The sequence below is a fragment of the Melospiza georgiana genome, chromosome Z (genome assembly GCF_028018845.1).
Source record: "Melospiza georgiana isolate bMelGeo1 chromosome Z, bMelGeo1.pri, whole genome shotgun sequence".
In the NCBI taxonomy this organism is placed as follows: Eukaryota; Metazoa; Chordata; class Aves; order Passeriformes; family Passerellidae; genus Melospiza; species Melospiza georgiana.
Window position 1 is genome coordinate 22,801,161 of NC_080465.1, and position 25,072 is coordinate 22,826,232.

Genomic DNA, 25,072 nt, shown 5'->3' on the forward strand with positions numbered 1-25,072 from the left:
ATACTCAGTCCTACAAAGAATTGAGCCTGTATTAGACTCTCCACGCTGCTCTTTCAAATCTTCTTGCTGAGGTCTAAACCTTTCCACTAAAGCACTAGTGAAGTCATAGAGCAGAGTTTACATCCTGTATAAGAACAAAGCAGTAAAAGACTAGTCATGGCAGATCTCCACCAGTATGCCACTTGTATACTTGTGAATCCCATACCCCCACACAATGACTGGGGAAGAAAGGCCTCCCTTGTATAATCCTGGACCTTACATAAACTGTCAGGCTTCTTTTTGCAACAAGCTTGCTTCCTCACCTTCACACTAGGGACAGGATCTTGGAGGAAGATTATGTCCCTTTCTCAGGATCTCAAAGCTCAAGACTTTGAGGATCAGATGCCCACCCCCTCCCCTCTGGTGCCCACCTCATCATCCCAGCATGCCTGCCATCACTCAGGGGGTTGGCTCCCTACCTCCAACTCCAACAGAAGTATCAAAGCCCCAGAAAGAGTAGTATCAAATCTGTTAAATTACAGCAAGGCCCAATAATGTGGATGGCTGAAGGAAGATGGAAACCATATCAGCCCTCCCTGGAGAAAGGCAAGAACTCTGTGCAAGAGAAGGGTTAAGGAAACTAAGCTTAGTGTTTCCAGGGAACTCTTGCTCCTAGTTCTCTGTTTAAAATAGAAGAGCTATTTACCTGACCTGACTTTTGTTTCATTTTACCCTTTTGTTCTTGGCTGAGGGGCTTGCAGTGAAGGAGGGAGAAAGAGGAAAAATGCTAAGACTTTCAGATTCATCTTGTAAAACTTCCCAGAAAATCATCTTCTCTGTCCTCCATGCCTTTCATTTTACACTGTTAGTAACTCCAAGAAAATGTTTAGAGCAATGTCAAAAGAGGAATGACACCCAAGAGTTTATAGTAACCATTTAGACACAGTGATGCGTGTAATCAGTTTCTCCAAGAGTATAGCAGGAATCTGTTGGTTTTAAATCAGATAAGATACACAGAAAACAGTGCAACATAATTTTCAATTACAGTGCTGCACATAATTTTCAATTACAGTGCTGCAAACATCTAGCTTTTCAGAAGAAATTAGCCACGTCTTGTCAGCTTCTCTCCCTCCCACTGCCAAAAAAGTGCATTTTGAATACTTTGAAGGGTCACAGGAACAGAAAAGAAGGTTCTACATGACACAAGACAGCACTAGCACTGTGGCCCAATAGCAATCTGTCTTCTCTCACTGGTCTGGTAAAAGCCACATAGCTATCACTTCAAAGTTAATTGTTACTTCCCATTTTAAGAGAAAACTTCCTCACACCAAGCCAGGCTGCTAGAAACAAGAAATCCTGACAACAGTCCAATCCTTGGTTCTTCTCATTCAGGGAAAGAAAACTGAAAATTTTACTGGTTTGTTGAAAAAGACTACCATTAAAATGCTGGTGTTATGTGGAGGCTACAAAGCACTTGCACACGGCTCTGTTACTGCTATCACCGGGCATTACTGCTATCACCTACAAGTGATTTCATAACAGCATACAACACTGCCACTACAGATAACAATCCTACTTCCCTTAAGGCATCCACAGGGTTGCCAAAGAGTTCACCATCAACCCAAAAGCCTACTTTCTATGTCTGCTCACAGTCCAGCAAAAGCTGCTTCACTTCACAACACATCCACATTTGTCAGCATAAGTGAACGTTCAGTGAAACCAATCCAGAAAACACAATTTAGAAACCTATTCAAAGAAGGTCTTCAAAAACTGAAGAAAAATAAGCCATAGAAGTGAATTAAAAGTTATCAGATGCCCTTTACTCTGTAACTGCTCAGAACAATGCAAGAAGGCAGACAAAGCAACAACAGTCATGTAATTGGGAAGGGAAAAGGATTGCAGGTAAAAGACTCAAAACTATGCTCATGACACCATGGTGCCAGAGCAAATGTTTTACATGAAGGCTACTGACTAGCAAGAGCAAGACAAGTAGTTCTACAAAATCACAGCTCTTGCTAGGTTTCAGTTTATATACAGCCCTGCCACAGCTGAAATTAATTACCACTAAGGTTGCTAGTTATTTTTAAAAGCTGAGTAGAGTGCTAATTGCTTCTCTTCAGCTTCATGTCTATAACTCTCCTGATGTCACTGTAACATTCAGTCAGAAGAGGCAGTTTAAATTCCATGTAAAATATGAGATTTAACTTAGGGAAGTTTTAACTATGCTGTTGAGTGCTGAAAAAAGCAAGTTAGGCAGTACATGGGATCAGCAGAGTCAAAGTGTAATGGGAAACTGCAAACACCAACACCTCAGATTTAAAGATACCAGCTTGAACATGCAAACAGCACAAAATGCCCCAGACACTGCAAAGACAAGATAAGTGCTGTAAAAGGGAGTTCTTTCCTTATTTCAAGAAAGAAACACTTCAGAGGGCCCTTCAGAAACATACTTTCCTGACCCTTAAACCTTACCTTGAAGTAATCAGGCTAAGGAAAGATAAACAAAGAGCTATTCCACAATTACTTAATTGCAGTATGAAGCTGTCACCAAACACAGTAAAACAACACCATGTTCCTAATAAACAAGTCATGCTTCCTAAATCAAATGGCAACCAAAGAGGCCTATAGATAGTCGTTTATAAAAAACAAGCTTCCTTTGAAAGAAAAGCAGTAATCTGCCCATTTAGGGCACAAAAAGAAAAGTAGAATTGTTTTTTTGTCAGCAACATATGACTTCTGAATCTACTAAATGCAGAGCTGACACTGTAATAGTTCGAAGGAATGGAATCACTCTGGTGCCCTTTAATGTGATACATTAATGCACTTTACTACCTGGAAACAAGATTGCCTTCTTAGAGATCAGAACACTGCATTCTTTTATGCTAAGTCACACACAGATCAAAAAAGAGAAATAAGACTGGGGTTGTGTGCAGGTTTTACAGATATTGCAGAGCTGTACAACAAATTCTCGGGTAATATAAATACAAAATGAGAAACAGCAAGAAAGAGCAGCAACCTACAGTCCTTGGAGTAACATCATCAGTTAACTGCAGTTTCCAAGGTGGAAGCAAAGGAGTTATTAAGCCCTCTTGCATATTTCTGACTGAAGTGGGGAACCACTGCTCTTTCCATCTTGCCAGCTGCATTATCGCATTCTAACCATGAAACAAAAGCATTCTGGGTGCAGCTGCTGTGTTTGCTACTTACATTCATGCTGCTCATACGGCGGATATGAAAGTCTTACAGAGATCAGGATGAAGAAGATAAACAGAGGCCAGGCAACTTCGATCAGCAGCTGGAACTGGAAACAATAAAGGCAAAGTATTAAGACATCATACTCAAAATAAAGGTCAGAACAGAAGTTCTAGGACAATCCACTTGTAAGCCAAAACAGTTTTGTAAGCACTGTCTCACTCTGCTCTGCCTACACATACCAGGATCGAGAAGTTTGTTCCTCCAGCTTCAGAGGATAATGTGCAAAGAATTAGAAGTTTTTTTTCATTGACATGTGCCAGTTATTCAACTGAAATGGATGTACTTAAGGGCTATTTTTGGCTTATTTTTATTTTTTTTTTGTCCCCTAACTGAAAAAACCTCCCAATCAATCTTCCTAGAAATGAGCTGAATTTTTTTATCCCATATTTTGAGGCAGTGGGGTACTTATATCCCATTCTCACAGCAGACCATTAAGCTTCTATCCTAACACATGAGGCATGGAAACTGTGCTGATGCATGCTACACCAACTCTTTCAGTACTGCAGACATGTATTGCTATCTACAAAGCAGAGCTACTAAGATTAGGCTCATATCTAGTCTGTTTTGTTCTAATTTATGTTTTTTTCATGAAGGTAGGCAGCACCCACTGGTGCAGGTAATCTACAGAAAGGCAGTGAATATCTGGTAAAGAAATAAAGAACTCAGTTATTTAGAGGGACAAGACAAGAAAAAGCCTGCTGGATATTAAATATACAACATTTCTTAAAGTATTGAAGTGCAGAAAAATTCACTGAGATGTGTCACATCCCACAGAAGCATGTGGACAAAAGCAAGCCTCCAGCCTAGAGCTTCTGAGACAGAAGCTGAAGTTTCCCAGACCTGAGCTTCAGAAGCCACATCCCTACTTTTCCACTCCAGAAAGACTGCATAAACATGTATTTTCAGTAAGCTACAAGAAAATCTGAAAGCTTTTTATGCTGATATTCTGTATGCTTCTCATATATTACTAGCAGCAGAACAGAGTGTTTTCTTGGTGAAATGAAGAAAAATCTTTTCCACTTTTTTCCTGAAAAACTCAGTCTTTTCTAATAAGAGGTCTACATCATCCTCCTTAAAAGCCAGAGTGTAAGGCCTGCAACCTAGTGGGAGACAGTATCCCCACCCACAAACATGTTTTTCCATGTTCCACCATTAACAGCTAAAACTGGACTCTTAACTCTCAGCACAAGACACTCCAACTTTGCAAACTTTGAGGTGACAAACTTCTAGGTAACTACTGTACCTCAAAGTAAGCACACACTGTAAAAACAGGGCATTAAAACAAAGGTCACTTGATCCAGCAGACGAAATTATGTAGGACAGCCTTTCACAGATACCCTTCAGAGCTGACATCAAACAGCAAATAGCACCCCTACCTAAAAGGTATAAAAATGGAGCATCACTGGTAACAGTGCCAGTCTCTGCAAGATAATTCTGGGATACTGTTACCATTGGATCCCGATATTAGCTCAGCTGGTTAGAGTGTAGTGCTCATAAGGTCAAGGCTGCCGACATAATGCCCACACGGCCCATTCACTTAGGAGCTGGCCTTGATGATGCTTGTGGGTGCCTTCCAACTCAGAATATTCTGTCATCTGTTATCGTCATGCACACACTCTATGATTACTGGGTAAGAAATCCCACTGAGATCACACTAACAGAGGTACCAGAAAGATGCCTCAGTATCTGTAGTCTCTTATTACAATAAATGATGCAGTGGCAGCACACAACTCAGCCATTAACATTGACAGCCTGCTTCCATCTGCGTTAAACAGTGCTCTGGCTTCCAGAGACCAATGTTTTGACCTAGGACACTGACAACTTGTCTACTCCTGTTTTCATGATACTCTTACAGCAGCTGCCAAGATGGCATAGCAGGACTTTTCCTCCACTTGACAGTGAAGTGGCTATGAAACCAGGACAACTCCATTCTGTCTTCCAGCATCAATGGTCATGCTTTCGCACGTCACAGCCCTCAGCCACCCTGGCTGTAGGCAAGCAGATGCACCCCAAGCAACTACTGCTACACTGTTTGGGGAAGAACAGTGTCAGCTGGGCTTGTGGAAGCCTCCTGCAGTGACCAGTGTGGACAGGTAGCCTCTCACAGCCCTGCAACTGCTACAGAACCAATGAGAAATGCTGCCCTTGAGCACAAGCCCTGGCTTGCTCAGAGAATATCAGCCCCAGTCACACCACACTGGGGTGGAGAGCAGTGCCCAAGCAGAAGCCCTGTTGCTGCAGGGGAAACAGCCCACCCGCACACATAGCTCCTCTCCTGCACACCTGGTTACACAGTCACAAAGGTAACCATGTGTGGGTTGCATGCACAACACACCTCACTCGGCACATCAACAGGCCCAGAGAGGATAGAGAAAGGAGCAGCTCGAACCAAGTTGCACCTTTACAGCTGAAGGAAGGCATCATAACAGCTACCAAAATGCTACATTGTGAGAAACAGCTGGCAACTGCTGCACCAGAGGTTTGCACAGGGACAAGATCAGAGTGTCAGGAGCACATCAGTAGGGACTCCTCAGCAAGTCTCTTGGGCTGGTCAACAAAAAACTGAGTTATCTTTCTTTGCTCTTAAAGGTCAGTAGGTTCCCTCCCCTACTGCTTCCTGACCCTGCTGTGACAACAATTTTCATCTACTCTGGCATTTCCAGACAAGGACACAAAGATACCAAAAGTCTTACTGAGATTCATTCTAAGTAGATACTGAAAAATCAAGTCTCCTCTGCCACTCTTGTGCTGCAACGACCAGCCAGGTAAATAATGAAATGAATCTTCAAGAACCCAACACCTCACCTATCCCAGCTCCATCAGGAGTTGAAGAAGGAACATCCCACTTGCACACAGCAGGTGAATTCAGCTAGGAACAAATTTGTCCTAATTTTACCAAGGTTAATCCCTAAGCATGTTAAATTTATACCAGTTGCCTGATTCAGGATGCCATTAAACACTGAGCTCTACATTGTGTCAACAGGAAATCTGTTGAGCAAGAACTAAATACACTATCACCCCATCACACTGTCAACTCCCCTTCCCACCTTTATGGTCCAGTTTCAATGCAGGGAGCTACCAGAAGGTGACCAGTCTCTCCATGCAAGTTTGAGGTGTCTCCTCATTTGCAAGAAAGCAGGGAGGAAAAGGTTTTTACCCAGTGACCCCTGAACATGATTTTTTTTCTTCTCTACGTGAACTCATTCCCCTCACTTCAGTGTTGTTGGAAGCCATCCAGTACAAAGTAACACTTCAACTGCACACATTAGGGTGAGCTTTGAACCCAGGTTTCGCAATGCAGTCCAAAATCACAGCAGCCAAAGGGGGGGGTTCAGTGGGAAGCCAAGGCTAGCCCACATTTTTCATGAGAAGGGTAAGGATCAAACAAACTACTTCTAAGCTACACCTTCAGTAAGTACAAATGGGAGAGAGTCTTCATCAACACAACTCAAGGATAACGGTCTCCTAACAGGAAAGCAAAGAGAAAGAACTGTGCAGCTGTGATAACAGCATGGTAAGAAGAGATGTTCTGCCCCTTCTCTGCCATTTCCTGTTAAGCGGGCTTTTCCTCAGACAAAGGCTGGATTTGATGATCTTGGAGGTCTTTTCCAAACTTAATGTCCCTATGATTCTATTATTTTCAGAAGATTCTGGTAAAAATATACCAAGCCTTTATTCCCACTGTAAAATTCAGGTCCTCTGAAATAGCCTCCTAGTTTACCTAGCAATTGCTGAGAAGATCCAACCTTAAGGAGCCACAGCCAGTTTTGAGACTACTCCCCCAGCTTCATTTGCAACATTTTTCTAAACTATGAGACTGTTCACAAGACCAGGATGTGACCCACATTCAGAGAGCTGACAGGCTCACTCCTTGCAGTTGACACAGTCCATGACCTCTCTGGTGGGTAGTCCTATCCTGGGAGATCAAGTTCCATTAAAGGCAAAAACACGCAAAACAAAAACTTTATCATCACTGGCAGCTCTGTTTATATACAAGAAAAGATATAGAGGCAGTGAGGCCCTTTTGTCTGTTTTACTTAACAATGGACTAATTCCAGCTCTGAATTCACTGAACTCAAGTCCTGTAAAAACAAGCCTCAGACACCTGAGTGAAGACTTCAGGGACTGTGACCATTGCCAGTGGTAAATATGATAGCCTTTCCTCCCTTGTGACACTGAGTTTCTAAAACAACCCAACTCAACCAGCTGGCAAGCATCCTGACATTTGAAGGGTTCAGAAAGCTTATCAGAGACCACTTTCCACTCAACACTTCAGTAACTTATGTTCCTTTCACATTCCCTACTGACACCTCCTCAAGGTCAGATCTAACAGGCCAGATCCTCTGAACAAACCTGTTGGCACAAATCATGTCCTTCTCCAACACAGGTATTTCCTAAACCCTCGTGCTTTCTCAGACTTTTAACTGCTTGCAAGAGGTATAGCATCCTGTGTGGTCTCAACCTTAAGGCAAAAGAATTTTAAGAACACCATACTGGATCCACACTCCTGTGCCCTTTTTATCACAAGGAGAAATTCTTCTTATATATTGTCTATTCTTAACAGGTAAATTTCTACACTGTTAACAGATGGTGAGGACAGGATTTCAGCCACTCAGAACACACCTTGGCAGAAGAATATCGGTTACCTGGGTTTATCCTCGTGCCACTACAAGAACATGCTTCATGCCATCCACCTAATCTATATCTTCTGTTGTAAAGTTACATAGCAGGTTTGGGATACTCTCAATGATTAAAGTGACTGGAGATATCTGCTATTGCCTCTGCCACTTTTGCCATTAGGAAGTGGCAGGATTTTGTTGCCATTGTTGCAGTTTACAGCATTCAAAAGGTTTTAGACTCACAGGCACATCACTGCTGCAGCCTGGCAATGTCTCACCCACAGAGCGGAGCAGGTCTCAGCACAGGTTTTCATTTCACATCTATTTTGCTGCACACAGCAGTCATGCACCCTCTTTGCCTGATCTGACACCAGTGTTTCAGTACTCCAACACTCTCTCACACTGGAATTCAGGACAGAAGTCTTGAGCACCTTCAAGCCCTCTGGTGTCTGTCCACCCACCACACTCTCCAGTTTGAACAGGGTCTTTCCAAAGCCAGACCTGTTGTTCAGCTAGGGATCACTAAAGGATGAACTTCAAGTAAGACACAGGATGTTTCCCTGTTTTTCTTGAAAAGCTGTATAGTCATGCAAGCTGCAAGACTGTAACTTAAGATCTCAAAACACCCTTGCACTAGTACTTACAGTCTGTCTTCTTCTGTAAGTAAAGTTCTTCCATAGCAGCAATCCCAGCTGTGTCCAGAAAGCCATCTTCCTTCAGCAAAGCCTAGAAGCTCCCTTTAGGTAGCAGCAGCAGTACACAGTACAGATGTTGTGGCCAGGCATTAACTAGTGAAAGAAGAGAAAAACAGGACAAAAGTTGGAAAGCAAAAGTTTTGTCATTCAAAACAGAGAAGGCAACAAGATCGGGAAAGACAAGAGGCTGCACTCTGTGACTCTTCCCTCTTCAGGGAATACCCCACACACCCCATGGTCTCCAGCCAAGTCTCATGGGTCTCAGTAAGCTCAGACTTAGACTCACCGTTTCTTATCTCAGGGCTCCAAAGCACAAAAAGAGGTTTGCAATACAATTCTCTTATTTTCAGCCCCAGAAATTGCAAGAGCTAGGACAGCCCAGAATGAGAATAAGTAAGAGGCTTTGAAAATGATTCAAAGATTCCACCAAATAACTGAACCATACAATTCAATACTTTTCCTTAAAGCATCTTTCCATGTACACTTTTATTATGGTGAAAAGCTGTCTGCCAAATTAGGAAAATCCTCATTTTGAAGTCCAGTCAACACTGCTTGTAGGCAAAACTGTTGTGCATTTAACAGGCAAGGGAGAAATGCCTGTTCCCTTGAAGGTAAGTGATTAAGAATGATGCTAAGGTTGTTAAAATTTAGATGAAGTAAATGGAAAATTGCTGTGCATTAAGTGTCTGTCTTGCTACAGTACAAGAGCACATGGGATTAAAAAAATTATTTTTAAAAATTATTCTCTTTTGTGGCAATTAATAAAAGCATAGTATAGAGCTTGGTAAACATACCTTTCCAGCAAGGCTCAATCTTAAAGCGCTAAGGTGAGCTTTCACTATATTAGTTAGTCATTACACCTTTTTTCCAGAATTAATTCAGCATATCTTAATTTACTTCCGAATTTTAAGGCCACTTCAAATTAAGAGCAGTTGAATCCTGAGCAAGTGTCTGCACAGGAACTTAGTTAATCCACATTAAATTAATTCTGATTTATGTACCTGAATACACTCAGTTGATAGAATCAGCATTTAAAGGACAACTAGCAATTGATTCAAACACACACCAAGAGAACAACTCTTTCCAACACCTGTTAAATTGGGAACACACATACTTTTGATTCTAGTGTCTCATGTAACAGTATCCTAGCCCTAAGATTCAAAGTTGCATGTCTGATTGCAACCAGCATTGAAAAGATTACCAAAAATACGTAAATGTGTTAGGAACATAAGACCGCCTCAGGAAATTCTCTGGCCAGACCTACACTGGAGTAAGATTAGACGAAAAATTAAGGATGTGAGCTTTGAGATAATGAACAATTGTCATCTTTAAGTCTTATCCAAAAGTAAATTCCATTGCTACAATGACTTGCAGATTAAAAACCTGTCTCTTAATAATGTAGGTCTGTGTTTCAAAAAAAATTCCCTAACATGACTAACAAAAATAAGCCTGTTACACTGAGTTTCATAGATGATTACACTGTAGAATCACAACAGGTCAACAGTATTTTTTCACACCAGTACAGAGAACCATAGAGTAATAACAGATGCCTACAAAACCTTACAAACTGAACCTCATACCAGCACGTCAGCAGTGGAGCATACAGTCAGCATAGGCCCCTTAACCTCTGCCAGGTGCTGCTCTAACTCACTGATAGGACCTCCACAGACACACTTTCGCAGAGGGATGCCCAACTCATCAGGCAGGACAGCCATCCTTCCGTACCCAGTGCATCCTGCTGGCTGGATCACCCTAACACATTGCAGATGCACACACATCTGCCTGGTAGACCATGAATTCCGAGGCATACTTAGGGAAAGGCACTTGTCAGGCTACTGGCATATCCACAGCAGGGAAAGAGCCTGCCCTTTGAGGAGAATCTAAGAGGACAAATCCTGGCTGATGACTGCACCCAGACTCATGGACCTAAAGCACCCCTCTGCTTACAGCCTTGGATATGGGGGGGAGGTCTTTATTACATATCTAATATTACATATCTAAAGCTGCAATCAACCTAGCAACACAGCTAAGCAGGGAATATTGTTACCTCTCCTTTGTACTACCTCCACCCCTTAAGTTTCTGAATAGTATTTGCGGGATTTGGCAACACTTTTACTCACTCTAAAGAGAAACCTAGATTACTTCTCACATAGTACACAGGCACTTCCTGACCAATAATGTGGTACCAAAATATTTCTAAGAACACTAAGATAATTGCTCTTTTCATGCGTTTTTCCACAAGGATACCGGGGCTGGTCTGTGGGTCAAAGACCTCCATTTGATTTTTTTGTGCTCTCCACCAAGCCACTAAACAATCTTTGCTGCCTGAGCCTAATCCTGCAGCCACTGCACAAGTTTGGCATACAGAAGTATGGAAGGGACTCCACAGCCTTCTAACAGTTACAGGTAGTTGTGCAACAGGTTTTATTTATCTTCAGAAAGGTGTTCAGAGTACCCATTCCATACTTCATTCTCAGGCCCCCAATACTATTAAATCTCTGAAAAAACTCCCTAATTTCCAATGTTTTCCAGAAATAAAAGCTAAACACCAAAACCCATAAGAATAAAGTGCCGCAGGAAGAGTACAAATGATATCCCATGAAAAGTCAAAGGGACTTTTGGTGTTCTCATCAATGGAATTAGACTCTACTCCTGCACCTTAATACCCCACACAGAGGCAAAACAGAAGTTCAACCAGTCTGTGGAATGGGTACCCAAATCAAAGGGTAGCTGGTTTAATGCACATCAGTGAAAATTCAGACACTGATCCCTTGCAACTGCAGTCAGTCCACAGGATCCAGAACATGGAAATACTGCTTTATAGAGGCTGTAACATTCACCTTCACATTAGCAAACTAGTGAGCTACAGGCACGTATTTTATCATTTAACTCATCTCAGCTGACCAGCCAGAAGCATGCACAGCCAGGAAGACTCAGCTGTGCAATCTGCTTGAACTTCAGTTCTCTGGAGTTAAGCAGAACAGAGCAAATGATCTGGCCTGTTCTGCCTGGACAAAAGTTTTAAACTACATAAAAATACTGACTTTTAAGGACTGTCCAGATGTAGGCATACCAGCTAAATCCCTGCATTAAAGTAGACCATAGAGCCTAACAGTGGATTAATCACCAAGAGCACAACACCTGAGCCTGAAGCACATCCAGTTCTTCCAGCCATGCCAGGTGACAACTGCAATGACACTGTACACCCTAGTCAGTATCTGTTACACACCAAGGAACAGGTTTGTTAGTAGTCACCTCTGATTTTCATCCAGAGGCTGATATACTTGGCATACCGCTGACAAAAGGTTCACTTGAATAACTAACCCATCAGAAAGCACTCAGCAAACTAATACCAGAGGAAAATGGCTGAGCGTCCTTTCAGATGTTCTTCCAGCTCACAATAGGCAAGAACTGTGTAAGCCAGAGATGCAGAGAACTCATCAACCCAGTACTTCCAACTTGGTTAAAAGTGAAGTCCTACTTTATCTCTACATCAGACCAGTCTGATAAGTTGAACACATCTGGGAAATACAACTTGCCATTTAGTGCTGCAGTGCCAAAACTCTGTTAGTTTCCAATGATTGCTTTTATGTCTCATGTGTGTAAAATTCTGAGCCAGCAGCAGCTATCAGTGATCACTCCTGACATTCACCCAGAACTCTGAAGCAGAAATACTGCTTTCCGTCTAGAGTATGAAAAGCTGCAGGAATCCATCCCCACAGCATTAGTTTTCCTGTGATATGAAGTACCACAGCTCAATACCCAGCCACACAATTAAAAGCACAGATTACATGCACTTGTTCCTTGGTCTACCTTTGCAGAAGACTTTCTCCACATGACATTTCACCCTGCTGCAGAAACCCTGAACAGCCTCCAGACCTACACAGCTGCAATTTTATCTCATTTTCTGCAATTCAGAAAATTACTCAAGAGAAAGTTAGGCTACAGGGCAACCTCTGAAAATGATGGCAATGAAATACATCCTTTGGCCAGCCCTCTCTTTCTAGAAGGGGTGCTAGCCACTATTTCAAAGTAGAATGGCTGTTGAAAAGTCCATTAGCTGGTATATCAACAGTCTCCAAACCTAGCCCCTTTACAGCTGCAGATTTAGAAAGTAAAAAGCTCAAGTGGCAGAAAATCAGTTCTCCACCCCCTTGCCTGGTGTCTGTACTAAGTAAACATAAAATAGCCTTCAAAAGCGGCTTTCTGCAAACAATACAGCTGTTTGCTTTCTTTGGGGAGGCAAAAAAACCTTTCCCCTAGAGAAAAAAAAGTTAAATCACTATTTCAAGAGGGAACAAAGTGAACTTACAAAACCTTACAAGACTGGAACATTTCAGGGCTCTGGCAAGACACTATAGACAATTTAAACTATTTAAACTAAGTCCTTGTCAGCAGGTCTAAAAAGGTTTCACCGGTTGATGGAAGGTTCAGTGGCCTTCATGAAATAAGCTAGCAGCTCTCATCCTTTAAGTCACATTTTCACAGAAGCTACCACCACAGGCAACTTTCCACAGATCAAGTGGCCATGGAGAGTACAAATCTAACAGCTACACATGATGCCCTTGTGAGCTACAGGAGCCAGCACCTTCTCACAAGCATGCATGATCTAGCACTTCTGCTTCCTGCCCCGGACAAAAAAATTGTACATATCTCCAATAGATCTCGTCTCTACAAGTATCAAGTCAAATGAGACTCATTTTGGAAGAAAAGAAGCAACTAAAACATAGACATTGGATTTCTGCAGAAATACAGTCCTCTTTCTGAGCGCTGATAAATCTCTTGACATTTAATTTGTTTTAGGTAGTGTCGAGCTCCCTAAATTTGTTTTAGGTAGTGTCGAGCTACGAGCTGTATTTTGTGAAGGAAACAATATCATCAGCCATGTGAATTCGGCAAATCCCAGATCTAGAGTGCCTCAGTGATCTGTATGGAGTCAGTGGAGAGCAGATCCCTCTCAGGACCGTGGATATGAAGGCAGGTCGGAAGGGCCTCACTCATGAACTGACATTCTGATTGTGGTGGTTTGGCATTAATTGATATTTGGGGAGGCGGGAAGAAGCCAGTCACGGGAGTGATTTTCTCAGAGAAGGTGCTAACCGTTTCCTCTGTGCCCGACAAAACCAATCAGTAGCTAGTTCTGACTATTGACACTTTGTTAAACCACTAGAAAGCACACACACTAGAGACGAACAAAGCCCGGGAAAAAGCTTTCTTCCGGCTTCTGGAGAGGATCTTCCCCCCTCGCAGCCCGCCGGCCGGGCGGGGGAGGGGAGGCCGTGGGGCCGGCCAGGGCAGGGCCATGCCACGCTGTTAACATCCTGTCCCCGCAGTGTGGACACCATGTGCCTGAGGCGGCCCTGCGGCGGGAATTGAGAGCAGCAGGGGCCAGACACCAGCCATGCGGCTGACACAGCCCCAGCGCGGCCTGAAAAGCCATCACCACGACTGCTTCATCCACGGCCCCGCAGGGATCATGCGACCATCAGCAGGCCCTGAGCAAGATACTAACTCTTTCAAAGCATAAATGAGACTTACAGACCTTCAATCCTCCCTCGAGTGAAAGAAAGGGACAGAGTCAAGACACAGAGGACCGACATGAAGACACCAAGATCAATGAAGAAAGACTCAAGTCCCAGATGGAAGGAGAATGAAGAGATGCCTTAAGTTCAGGCTGAAATCCTCTTGTAAGGCTATGGAGAAGAATATAATTGATACATCAGACTCTTTTTCCCTCTAACTCATTGAAAAGTATGGGGAGATGAAGTGTTTGAAGGTATGAGCAAAGGCATCTATGCTAAAGCAAGCAGATGTTAAAGTAGCTGTGACCCCATGGGAAGTTTGAACAGAGAGAAAAGAGTGATGAAGACCCTCTGCCCCCAGGGAAAAAGAAGACCTCTGTTCCCAGAGATGATGATGATCTCAAAGATAAAGAGAACCTTTGCTCTTGAACAGCTCATCTTTAAAATAGTACGCCATAAGTTGGCCCATAAATGCCGCTGTGGGAAAGCTGTGAAAGATGGGAGGGATTTCATGATTGCAGATTCCTGGGCAGCTGCTATTTGTGGAAACTAAAAGCTGCAAGAGAACTGTTCTTGTAGAGAAGTTTCCATGGCATGGCAAGAGAAACCCCTCTCCCTAAGTGAACTGAAGAAAGACTATTCTAGAAGTAGTTCTAGAACAGAACTGACTTAGAAGTCCTAAGTTTTGTCTCTTTACGTTTTAAGTGACAAAGAAGAGGGGATGTGTGGAGGGGGGGGAGAAGTGTTCTAAAGGTTTTATTCTGATTCTTATTATTCTTTCTTCTAGTTACTGTTGATAAAGTTTTCTTTATACCCTTTTAAAGTTTTGAGTCTGTTTTGCCTTCCTCCTAATCCTATCTCACAGCAAGAAATGATTAAGTATATTCAAGTGAGTGCACTAACATTTGGCCAGCACTGAACCCACAACAATAACTGGTGCATTGGCCAGGAAATCTTAAATTGGTGAACCAAAACAACTACACTGATCTACACAAGACAAACCACCAGAGGACTAGTGGCCTGGATGGGCACTAGTACAGCAGAGGTACAATTAAGTCTAGAGTCCAGAACTAAATCCCCAAGTCAAGGTCTAGTGCCTTGGCCGCTTCTCTGCCAAACACCAGGATTTCCCTTCTTCCAGCACAGTAGCTGTAACTAGGAGAAAAACAGTATTGACCCCGACTATGTTAAGATTAGGCTAGATAAAGAGCAGCTGTGGACAAGTGCAAGCCATTTTTGTCCTGCTGCTAGAGATCTAATTGGACATAAAATCCCCAGCAGGCAGTGGAAACAGTGAATAAAGAACCAAAAGTAATGTCCATTTTTTGATCTAAAGTCACACTAAGCTTGCAAAACACAAAGGAACAAAGCTGGCATTCCCATCACAAAAACTTCCAAGCAGTCAAAAAACTTATGACATCTACTGGAGCTCTAGGAAAGGGGTGAAACTGCCACCTGAACAATGATAATTTTATACAAATAACAGGGCCAGTCTTTTAAAGTAATCTTTTAACCCAAAGAGCCTGAAATAGGTTGCAAAAAGGTGCCATAAAAAGCATTAGTAGAACAGAGTTCAGTCAACTCACCTAAGGCCACAAGCAAGCAAAAGCAGAGATTAGAATGAAACCATCAGATCCCACACGTCCGTCTCCTGGCTTAAGCACTTTTGGAGTCTGTAGCAGACGCAACCAGTGCAGGATCAGCAGTGGAGGTGTGAGCTTTGGACCTATGGGCTCTTGCCTGGGACACAGGATCGTTATCACTGGAGGCACGCAGACACTAAAAGCTGGTCTTTCATAATCTCCCCACAGAGGACATTTCTTTCCCTTTTGCCAAATGCATAAGGGACACAAAGTTTTCTATTCCATCTAAAGAGCTCTTCAGTGAGGAGTGCTTTCCTCTTCAAAATCACCCAGGCCATGTCACAAACCAACTCCTTGTTCCTAGCAATGTGATTGGAGAGCTTCTGGGTCAGCAGAAAAGAATTTGATTAGGGTGATGAACAACAGTATTTTAGTGGTGGTTCTTGGCAAGATCCTCTACTGGTTTACTTCCCACACTGACTTACCTGGCCTTGAGTTAGGTAGTAAACAGTCTTGTTCTCCAGTGCTTACTAATACTGAAGGCAACTGGTAAATGACTTTCAACATAGCCATCCAGTTGAATTTGTTTTCCCTCCTTGAGGAGCATGTAAAATTTGGTAAAACCAACTATTAAAGCCTAGCGCCAAAATATCAGAAAGCTGATGAAGCAGGCTCATGGATTACCTCTAGCAACCTACCACCTCTGGTTTGATGACACAGAGCCCTTATGGCAGCATGCACACCGCCACATAACACCAAATAAATAATTTCACATTCTTATTTAAGGGGGCTCCAACCTCACAGAATATTGATGACAATCAATGGAAAAGGACTTCTTTCAGCATAGGTCAACAATAAAATACTTATTCAGAACCTACTTGAACTGCTGCTATGAAAACAACTAGTGAAAGAACCCAAGCCCAGTATTAGGTTCTACTTGCTGCACTAAGTACTACACAGAGAAGCAAGCCTGGATCCTGCTCTGAAATGACTCGAGGTCAACACAACGTCAAGTCAGGAGCAGAAATCTGACTTCTCAACTCTTCAGGCAAAATGGCAATGGGCTTCTAAAGTTATTTAGCCCTGGCATGAGAACTGAGCAAATAGGTATCATAAGTCAGTATATTATGTGCTGAGTTCTGAATGCTCCACTATGAACAGATGAGCAGATGATAATTTTGAAAGACCTGGCCCAAAATTAATACAATGAACACTGACATTTGTGGTCCTAAACTGTTCAGAGTATCTAACTTGCCTCTCCTGTCAAACCCAAACTCCTAGGATATATTTCTGAGACACTGGTGGGCTTATCCTTACCAGTCAGAAAAAAAAAAATGGGACACTTCATCACAGAGGAAAACACTAGCTTATAAACTGCTCCATAATAAAGACTGGACTACATTTTTCAGAGTCCTCAGTGCCTCCTTAAACTATTTATGCACATTTTCAAAAATGACTGCTGCTTTACAACCTTCCCTTGTGACACAACATGACAAGTAATTTTGAAAAACCTGTCATAGGTCAGCAATAGCTGCCTACCAGAATGACCACAACAACTGGTTCTCATTACTTCTAGGATGCTTATGGAGGGCTCATTGATGGAAACAAGCACAACTCCAATGCAATGGAAGATGTCAAGTTTGCATGCACCATAGCTCGATTTACCCTAAGGAATGCACATGCAAATGTGCATTGCACATTTGTGGTATGCACTTAGGCAAGAGGATTGCTTAAGGGTCAAGTACAATACGCAAGATGAAAGGCAGTCATCTATTTTACAAAAAAAAAAAACCAAAAAAAACCCCAAAAAAAACCAGCTTCCACTAGAAGGTTGTGAAATACGTGAAGCATTTCAACTTCCAACATTACACTGAGTGTCCCCTGCTTTGCCCATGGAAGAAAAAAAAGGCAAGAATCTAGTCCATTCTTTGGCAAAAACAAACACAAAATGTGACTTGCTTTATCGCGGCCAATGTCCAAAACTCCATAGTCCATATTAGCAGATGGGTTTTTTTTTTTTTTTTTGCTCTCATAGAATGGCTCTTTTCTAGTGGAATGTAGAAATAATAGAACATCCTGCTAAAATAATAATTGCAACATTTGAGCTCAATTCATGTCATTAAGCTTTGATCTCTGAGTGAGTATAGTATAATCAGCACACAGTTTGCAAAAAGCTGTGCTACACATCTCCAGTCAGTTTTTCCAGCTTTTGACATATCCTGTTGAAGGACAATATAACTGCAACTGGGAAACAGGGGTAAAGAATTTCACATTGCAAAAGGTACCTTTCTGCTTGGCAGCAATCACAAAGGGGAGAAGGAACACACAACCTCCCCAAGAAAGCAGCTTTTCCCAAAAGAAATCCACATGCTCAAACAATATTTGGAAATGCTTTCAACCACCACCCCTCCCATAAATCATTCTGGTCACTGAATCACTTACACTAATCAGACAGATACCTGGTTTTAAAAAGTACAACACTGACCGGCACTCCATGATCCTACTGCAGTGCCACTGAAGCATCTGGCATATTTCTATCTTCTGCTAAGCAAAGTTATGAAGCCTTGTGGCTTTTATCATCACATTCATAAGGACTTTTTCGGAAAGGAGTGACTTCTCCTACATTTTGCTGTCTATCTTGGGACAAGACAAGGACACCAACAGTGTTCAGCACAAGATTAAACTGCAGTTTGAGTGTATGCCTACCCTGTAACATCAAAAGAAACTAGTGTTATTTTCCTCTCCATCTTTGCCATTTGGGAACATCATGCCATAAACCAGCACATGTTTTCAGTAACAGAGCAGAACACAACATGGCTTATAGCATAGAGAACATCACAGTGGTGCCTTTGAGATTCAGAGGCAAAAAGAATGTCAGTTAAACTTGATATCTACACAATTGCAGTGATATCTGTGGCACAGCTATAACAGCAAACAAAACAAAAATATCCCTGAAAAACATCAGCCAAGAAAAAGCCTCTAGCACAATGAAAGGAAATGACATTGACGAAAGAAAGCAATAAACTGGCAAAGTAAGTATTTAGCAGCCATTGTCAGCTTGAGCAGAGCTGGAGTCTGTAAAGCCTACAATAAGACCTCAGCTCCCACATAGCTACCATCTAGCTGTGCTGATATGGGAGATGGTAATCCACTAAAGTGATAAAGAGATGCCTAAGTACTTTTGAAATCAGTGAGCGTCAGAAGAATCTATGAAGAGCAATGAATTTATGATCAACCCTGGCAACCTGTATAGACTTCAATAACCACTTATCTCTAAAGTTATTCATAGAAGAATATGAAAATAGCTGGCACACATGATAAGGCAGCCCACATACCTGCTGAGTCAGGTGTGGCACAGGGCAGTTAGCTCGGAGCACTGCCAGAAAGTGTGTGACAATCTTCCCGTTTTGCCTGATCCACAGAGCAAGCAGTTGTTACTCACTTTCTACTCTTCAGCTCCAGCTGCTCCCCCTGCCACTGAAGCTTCAATCCTTAGGGTGAGCATGGAGTAAAAGCCATGCAAAGCAAATACACCTAATTCAACATCATGCCAGATATATCCAGGAAGGAAGGACGGCAGAATCTGTGCAAGTCCTAAGCTCCACCTCACAATTCAGAAATATTTTCCGGATGGAGCTCCATTAGCTTGCTCCTAAAGCTTCAAGGGACTAAACACAGCTGAAGAGCTATCATCAACTAAATTTCAACCACATGACTCCAAACAGCAGGCAAATGCAGAAGTAGAACAAAATGGAAAAAGCAATAAGCTTACAAGAGAGCAAGGTGAGCAAAAGTAAATTTTGCAAGTTTTTTATGGATATAGGATTCAAAACATACATTTTTTACATTAAGTTTAGAATATCCTTAATAGTGTTGAGCAAGTTCCACTGGAGCCAAGGCACACCGCAACAGACAACCCCATTTTGCAATTATATCTGGTTTTATATATATGAACGTAATTGGGAGGATAGATGTAGAGACAAATACTAAGAGTATGTCACAAGAATGTGGAATGCAGGTCTGGGAGACATGGCTGACAATCAGAAGAATGACAAAAGTTATCTGGGAAAAATAAAATCTGTGAAGAAATATGAAAACTGACAGGTGATTGTATTAGTTTGCTAAAAGAGAAAACTGAGTCCAGATCTCTCCAAACACAGTAGAAAACCTCTTATTGCTTACTTTAGCATGAATATTTAAATGTAGGTTTGAGAGATGGGAAGCAAAGCAGTAAGAATTGCTACTCTGATTTAATAGGGTAAAGAATAATTAAAATATCTAAATTACCTTAAAACAAATAAACTTAAAAAGCATTTTTCCCATTGGCAGAATAAAAATACAAATGCAGGATCTATTAAATTAAGTTTATTAAATAAGAACATCACATTCAGAGGAAGAGTAGATTTTGAACTTTGGCTCCTGTACTAGCACCACAAATAAATATCCATGGATCTGCATTCAGAAAACCTCAGTGCTGCTTTATTGTTTGGGTGAGGAGAGTCTGGGGTTTTTTAAACCATTTAAGTTAGAACCAAACTTGTTTTATTGGTAGTCATAGCCAAATTCCTGTTGCAGGAACATAATTAAAATAACAGGAAGAGAAAAAAAAAAACACCAATAGATCCCCAGAATATCAAAATAATCCTCATTAATACAGCTCTCAAAGAACATTGATAACTTGCTTGTTTCTTTTTTAGGCACAAAAATTCAACTGTAAAAACAGGCATATCTCTAAAAACATTGGACTTAAACCCAGCTTGCTGGCACTGGCAACAGAGCCTGACATCTTCAAAAAAAGATGTGTTACCTGCTGAATATGAGAAAAAACACTGACTTCTACCATAAAGAGTATAAATTTTGGTAATGCTCTTACTAGAACGTAAGTGAAAGTAGATAAGAGGAAACAGTCAAGTCATTACAAGAAGGGCAGAGGTGCTGGGATCCAAGTTTTCCTGGTCCCTAACCTTGCTCTTGTCACTCACATCACCAAAACTGCTGCTCCAAGACCTTCCGTGTGGCTTAGTTTTGAGCTTTATCAATTTAACAAGTACTATGCTAATGAATTAGCTGCATGGCTTGCTTGCTCCCAAGAACCACCACCCATTTGGAAACAGACTAGTAAAGGGCAAGTTATTTCAGAGTCAAGTGAGTAGAGTGCTAACAGGTTTTGGCCACCTCCACACAACCCTGCCTGCTATTTGCTAAAAAGGAAACCAGATCCCCAGAATGATCCCTGAACTGTGTGGTAAAAGGCTCAAACTTTGCTCTTTCACAGAGAACAGCCTTGCTATCTAGCCCAAGCCAGAACAATCTTAGAAAGGCTCTTTGCTCTCCCTTTTCTCCAACTCCAATTGTTCTCTAACAAAGTCGGCACCACGCAAACCAATCCCATTGCATTAGGCAGAGCTCTGCTAAGCAACACTCCTCCAGAAAAATAGCAGAGGAAAAAGGTCAGCTTGTATGTGGATACTTATGGCATTAAAATTGACATGCATTTTTATTACCTATGATCAAGCTTTTTTGCTAATAACCCACAGAAAAAGATCTGAACGCTCCCATTTTTCCTACAGTGTTAGACTGTTGCGTCAGAAAAGCTGCATCAACAGTTTTCCATCCTACTCTGTCTCCCTCTTGGTCATTGAAGCAAGCAAAAATACTTTCTCCCAATCAAAAATGCTAAAGAGACAGGACTAGCTTTGCTGCCCAGTATTTTAAAGAAAGGGAACAGGGTACTTTTGGTACTCCATTCAGTAGTTTTAGTCATAGTATTTCTTCTGAATTATCGGTATTACTTTTGTGTAATCAACACAAGCAAGACATGCAGCTACAGAATGAGACATTTTAACTTTTGGGTTTTTCTATGGTGATCATATTTTAAACACTAGAAGCAGAGTCTTACCATGGTATTTTTTATCTATACTCTTAGTATCAGCAACTGCAGATGTGCATGCTCATCAACTACACTAAAAAAGTTTCTAGCATTCAGAATTCAAACCCTTAGCTGGCATAAATATGAAACAATCTTAGAGAGAGTGAATTTCTTCTATGCCAGACCTGAAGAAAACAGGCAGAGTCCCTAGCAGTCCCAGAGAATCAAGGAAAATCGATCTTATACATAAAATGTGTTTTACTAAACATAGTAAACCCTGACTCTAGCTCCTCTCACAGGAGTCATCAAGAATAACCAACAAAAGAGAAGCATGATGAAGTCTGGTCAGCCATGGCCTGTGGACTTATTTCAGGATTTGGTGTGTTGCCCAGCCTAGAAGACCTACATAAACACTGAGGGTGCCTGTTTCAAGGTTACTCAAACAAAGTGGTAGTTTGGGTCCCCCTCTGCTCCCTTCTGTCATCATCTTTGTGCTGGCACCAGTGCTCACAAAGCCATGAGAAGACTCTGAACACAGGATGCTGGGGTGCAAAAACAAACAAGGAAATAAAAAAAACATCATGCAAAAAGAAGAGTTTTTTTTCCAATTACTCATCCTGGGGTGGTGAACTCCAGTGCCTGCACAAAGGATGAAACAGACAGAGAGAGAAAAGAATAAGTAGACCAGGGGAAATGAAGCAGGTCCATTACTAGCTCACTAGCAATCTTCAATTACTCTGGATTAAAGTTCCGGAGAAACCACACCCTAAGAAATACTGTGCCTGCATGGTGCAATGCACATAATAAACACTAGCAGAGCTGATCGTATTTGGCTACAGATGGATGAGTTCAGTACCAATCCTCCTGCTCTGTCTTTGTGAGTCTAACTCTGCCAGATTAACTCAATGGTGAGAGAACAGCCTTGCAGAAATGTAGGCAAGGGAAGAAGTCCTTCCAGAAATGTGTGTATTACACTTGATTAACAGGTGAGAATGCTTCAGCACAGAATCTGCATAGAACATCCCCTGTTACTTTGTTTAAGTCACTAAGGCTTATTCCTGAACAATGTATACCAAATCTGGTACCATATCAAGTCTCTGATCACACCAATACCACCACACCATCACTGAGTGATGTCTTGAGTTTGAAAAAAATTTAGCATTACAAAAAATGTCGGCTAGCAGCTGCCTATGGCACACTGATTTATAAATGTGCCTCAGCCTCTGTGCGTGAAGAGACCATTACGAAACTTTCAACATACTTGCTTGCACTGCTATGCGGCTCTATTCAGAGGAAATTTGGAACTAATAGCCAAAAGATTACCATGACTCCTAGAAACACTAAAATCTTACATATAGCTGCACCCAAGATGTTTATGCCATGTAACTATCATATGGCAACCTGTCCTTCAGCAACAATTTACTGGGGGAAAGTTACTGTAAATAGTTTTGGGCTAGCTGCTGGATTATTACATTCTAATGACAAATAATAGCAAATTGCGATTTCTTGTAGCCCAGAGACCAGCTAGTAACCCCTTCAGAATACCTACAGTGAGCTAAATACATGATATTTTATTATTTAATGCTAAATATTCTCAACAGGTTCAACTTAAATTCCACTATGCAACACTAATGTTCCGTGCTGCTGAACTTACAGCCCCATATTTTTGTTAAGGGTTGACTTCTAATTTTTACCATAGTTAGCCCTACTAAACTACAACTGTGAGAAACAATGTGCTTCGTATATCATGAGTAAAGGCGTCAAGCTCCTGCCCATACCAGATATATAGACTGTGTCACTCTACTCACTCTTACATAAATTAAAATTTAAATGTGCACAATGAAAACCCACCAACATAATTTTTATCTGTTACATCAGTAAAATACTGCAGAGTCCCAGGTACTACCCTTTTAGCTTAATATCCTACTGTGTCATCACGGAATCGCGCACTGATTTGACTGACAGGAAAGTTGTCAGCATATGTTGCCATTCTCACTTGTAAGGGAGTCAAGCTGTGCCACAAGCACCAAGGACACAAAGCATTTGCACTGAATGCTTACTACCATGACCCCCTTTCAAAACTGAGCAAGACTGCTCCATTACAATAGCCCTTCGACAGCAGGCTTGACCATCTGTTGTTAATGGAACATCCCCAAGACATAGCTCTTCTCTGCAATACAAGGACCAACTCATTTTCAAAGGTGAAAATAAATTTTAATGCATTGATCCATAGCAGCAATTTTCAAAAATGTTCAACTCATTTTAGGCTTTAATCTAGAATAGGTTTACACCCCTCTGGCTTCTCCGAGGTCTATTCCAACACACTTGAAATCAACTTTGATCCTTTAAGTATGTTTTTGTACAGCCTTTAAAATCTCCCAGGCCAACAGCCTGGGGGGAAGGGGACACTTCTGGTTAAAACTAGGAAAAAGTAGGGTTTAATAAGGACTTTTAATTTAGAATCCGAGTATGTTTCCAGACATGTTTTAAGCATCTGGGCTGCTGTGCAGCTCGTCTTTTGTAACAACAGCCTGATGATAGGTTGCAGTGTAGCACTCCAGACTTCACAACAGTCTGGCAGGCAGCAGCACGATTTGTTGCATACAACTGAGCCTCCCGCCCATCACAAAGGCAGCCACATCGATTTTTTTTATTTTTACACTCCCCTCCATCTCAAGGCCCTCCCCTTATCCCACCCCCGCGACTTTATAGGATTCACGTAGGAGTAAAGAGGATGAAAACCCTCCCGTTATCTTCTAGCACCCACCGGGGCCAGGAGAGGCAGCGGTAAGGTGAGCCACCCTCCGTGAGCGCTGCCAAGTCGCCTCGCTCAGGATAAGCTAAAATAAAATAACTGTTTTTTAAAACATAAGCACACACAACCACGCCCCTCACACACACACACACACAAACACTATCAGCCCCTCTCCGATGCACCGCTACGCCGTAAACCATCCTCCGAGCCGCGCTGCCGACAGGCTCGGCACATTGAGCGGCACCACGTCGGAAGACAAAGACTCCAAAGCAGTAAAGAAAATCAACAGACAACCCCCCAAAACAATAACAAAGCACATACACCCCTCACCCCCACTCATTTGCGTTTTTCTCTCTAGCTTTGTGCCGCCCGTTCCAGGCGGAGCGGGTACAAGTGGGAAGCCTCCCCGACAGCTGCCCGGGACGCGTCCCCCCGGCCCTGCCTACCTCCCCGGCCGGCAGCCGCCGTCGGTCCCGAGGGGAGCCGCCGCCTGCTCCGCGCCGCGATCCCCTCCGGCTCCGCTCCCGGCCCCGACGCCGGCCCGCTGCCGCTACCGGGCGCCCCCGCCCCGCAGGGCCTTATATAGGGCGGCGCGGAGCTGCCCCCGGCGGGCTAGCCCGCCCCTTCCACGGCCGGGGCCGCCCAGCACACTGCTTCTCCCCTCCCTCCGAGGTCTTCTCGCGTCGCCTTTTCTCTTTTCTGTTTGCTCTTTCCTTTCTTCTTTTTCTTCTCTCCTGTCCTCCGCGCCCCCCTCTTCTTTTTTTTTTTCTTTTTTTTTTTTTTTTTTTTTTTTTT

At 42.4% G+C, this 25,072-nt stretch overlaps 1 protein-coding gene across 2 annotated transcripts in view; it reads right to left on the bottom strand.

Annotated features, from left to right (window-relative positions):
- Positions 1-24,787, bottom strand: part of ABCA1 (ATP binding cassette subfamily A member 1) — a 91,793-nt gene extending 67,006 nt beyond the window's left edge. For both annotated transcript variants that reach the window (XM_058043653.1, XM_058043652.1), the window contains exons 1-3: positions 24,724-24,787; positions 8,498-8,641; positions 3,187-3,280 (exon numbers count right to left, since the gene is read on the bottom strand). In XM_058043653.1, coding sequence (XP_057899636.1) covers positions 3,187-3,280; positions 8,498-8,563 — 160 coding nt within the window. In that variant the 5' untranslated portion in view covers positions 8,564-8,641; positions 24,724-24,787. The remainder of the gene's footprint in view (positions 1-3,186; positions 3,281-8,497; positions 8,642-24,723) is intronic.
- Positions 24,788-25,072: the final 285 nt, after the last annotated feature.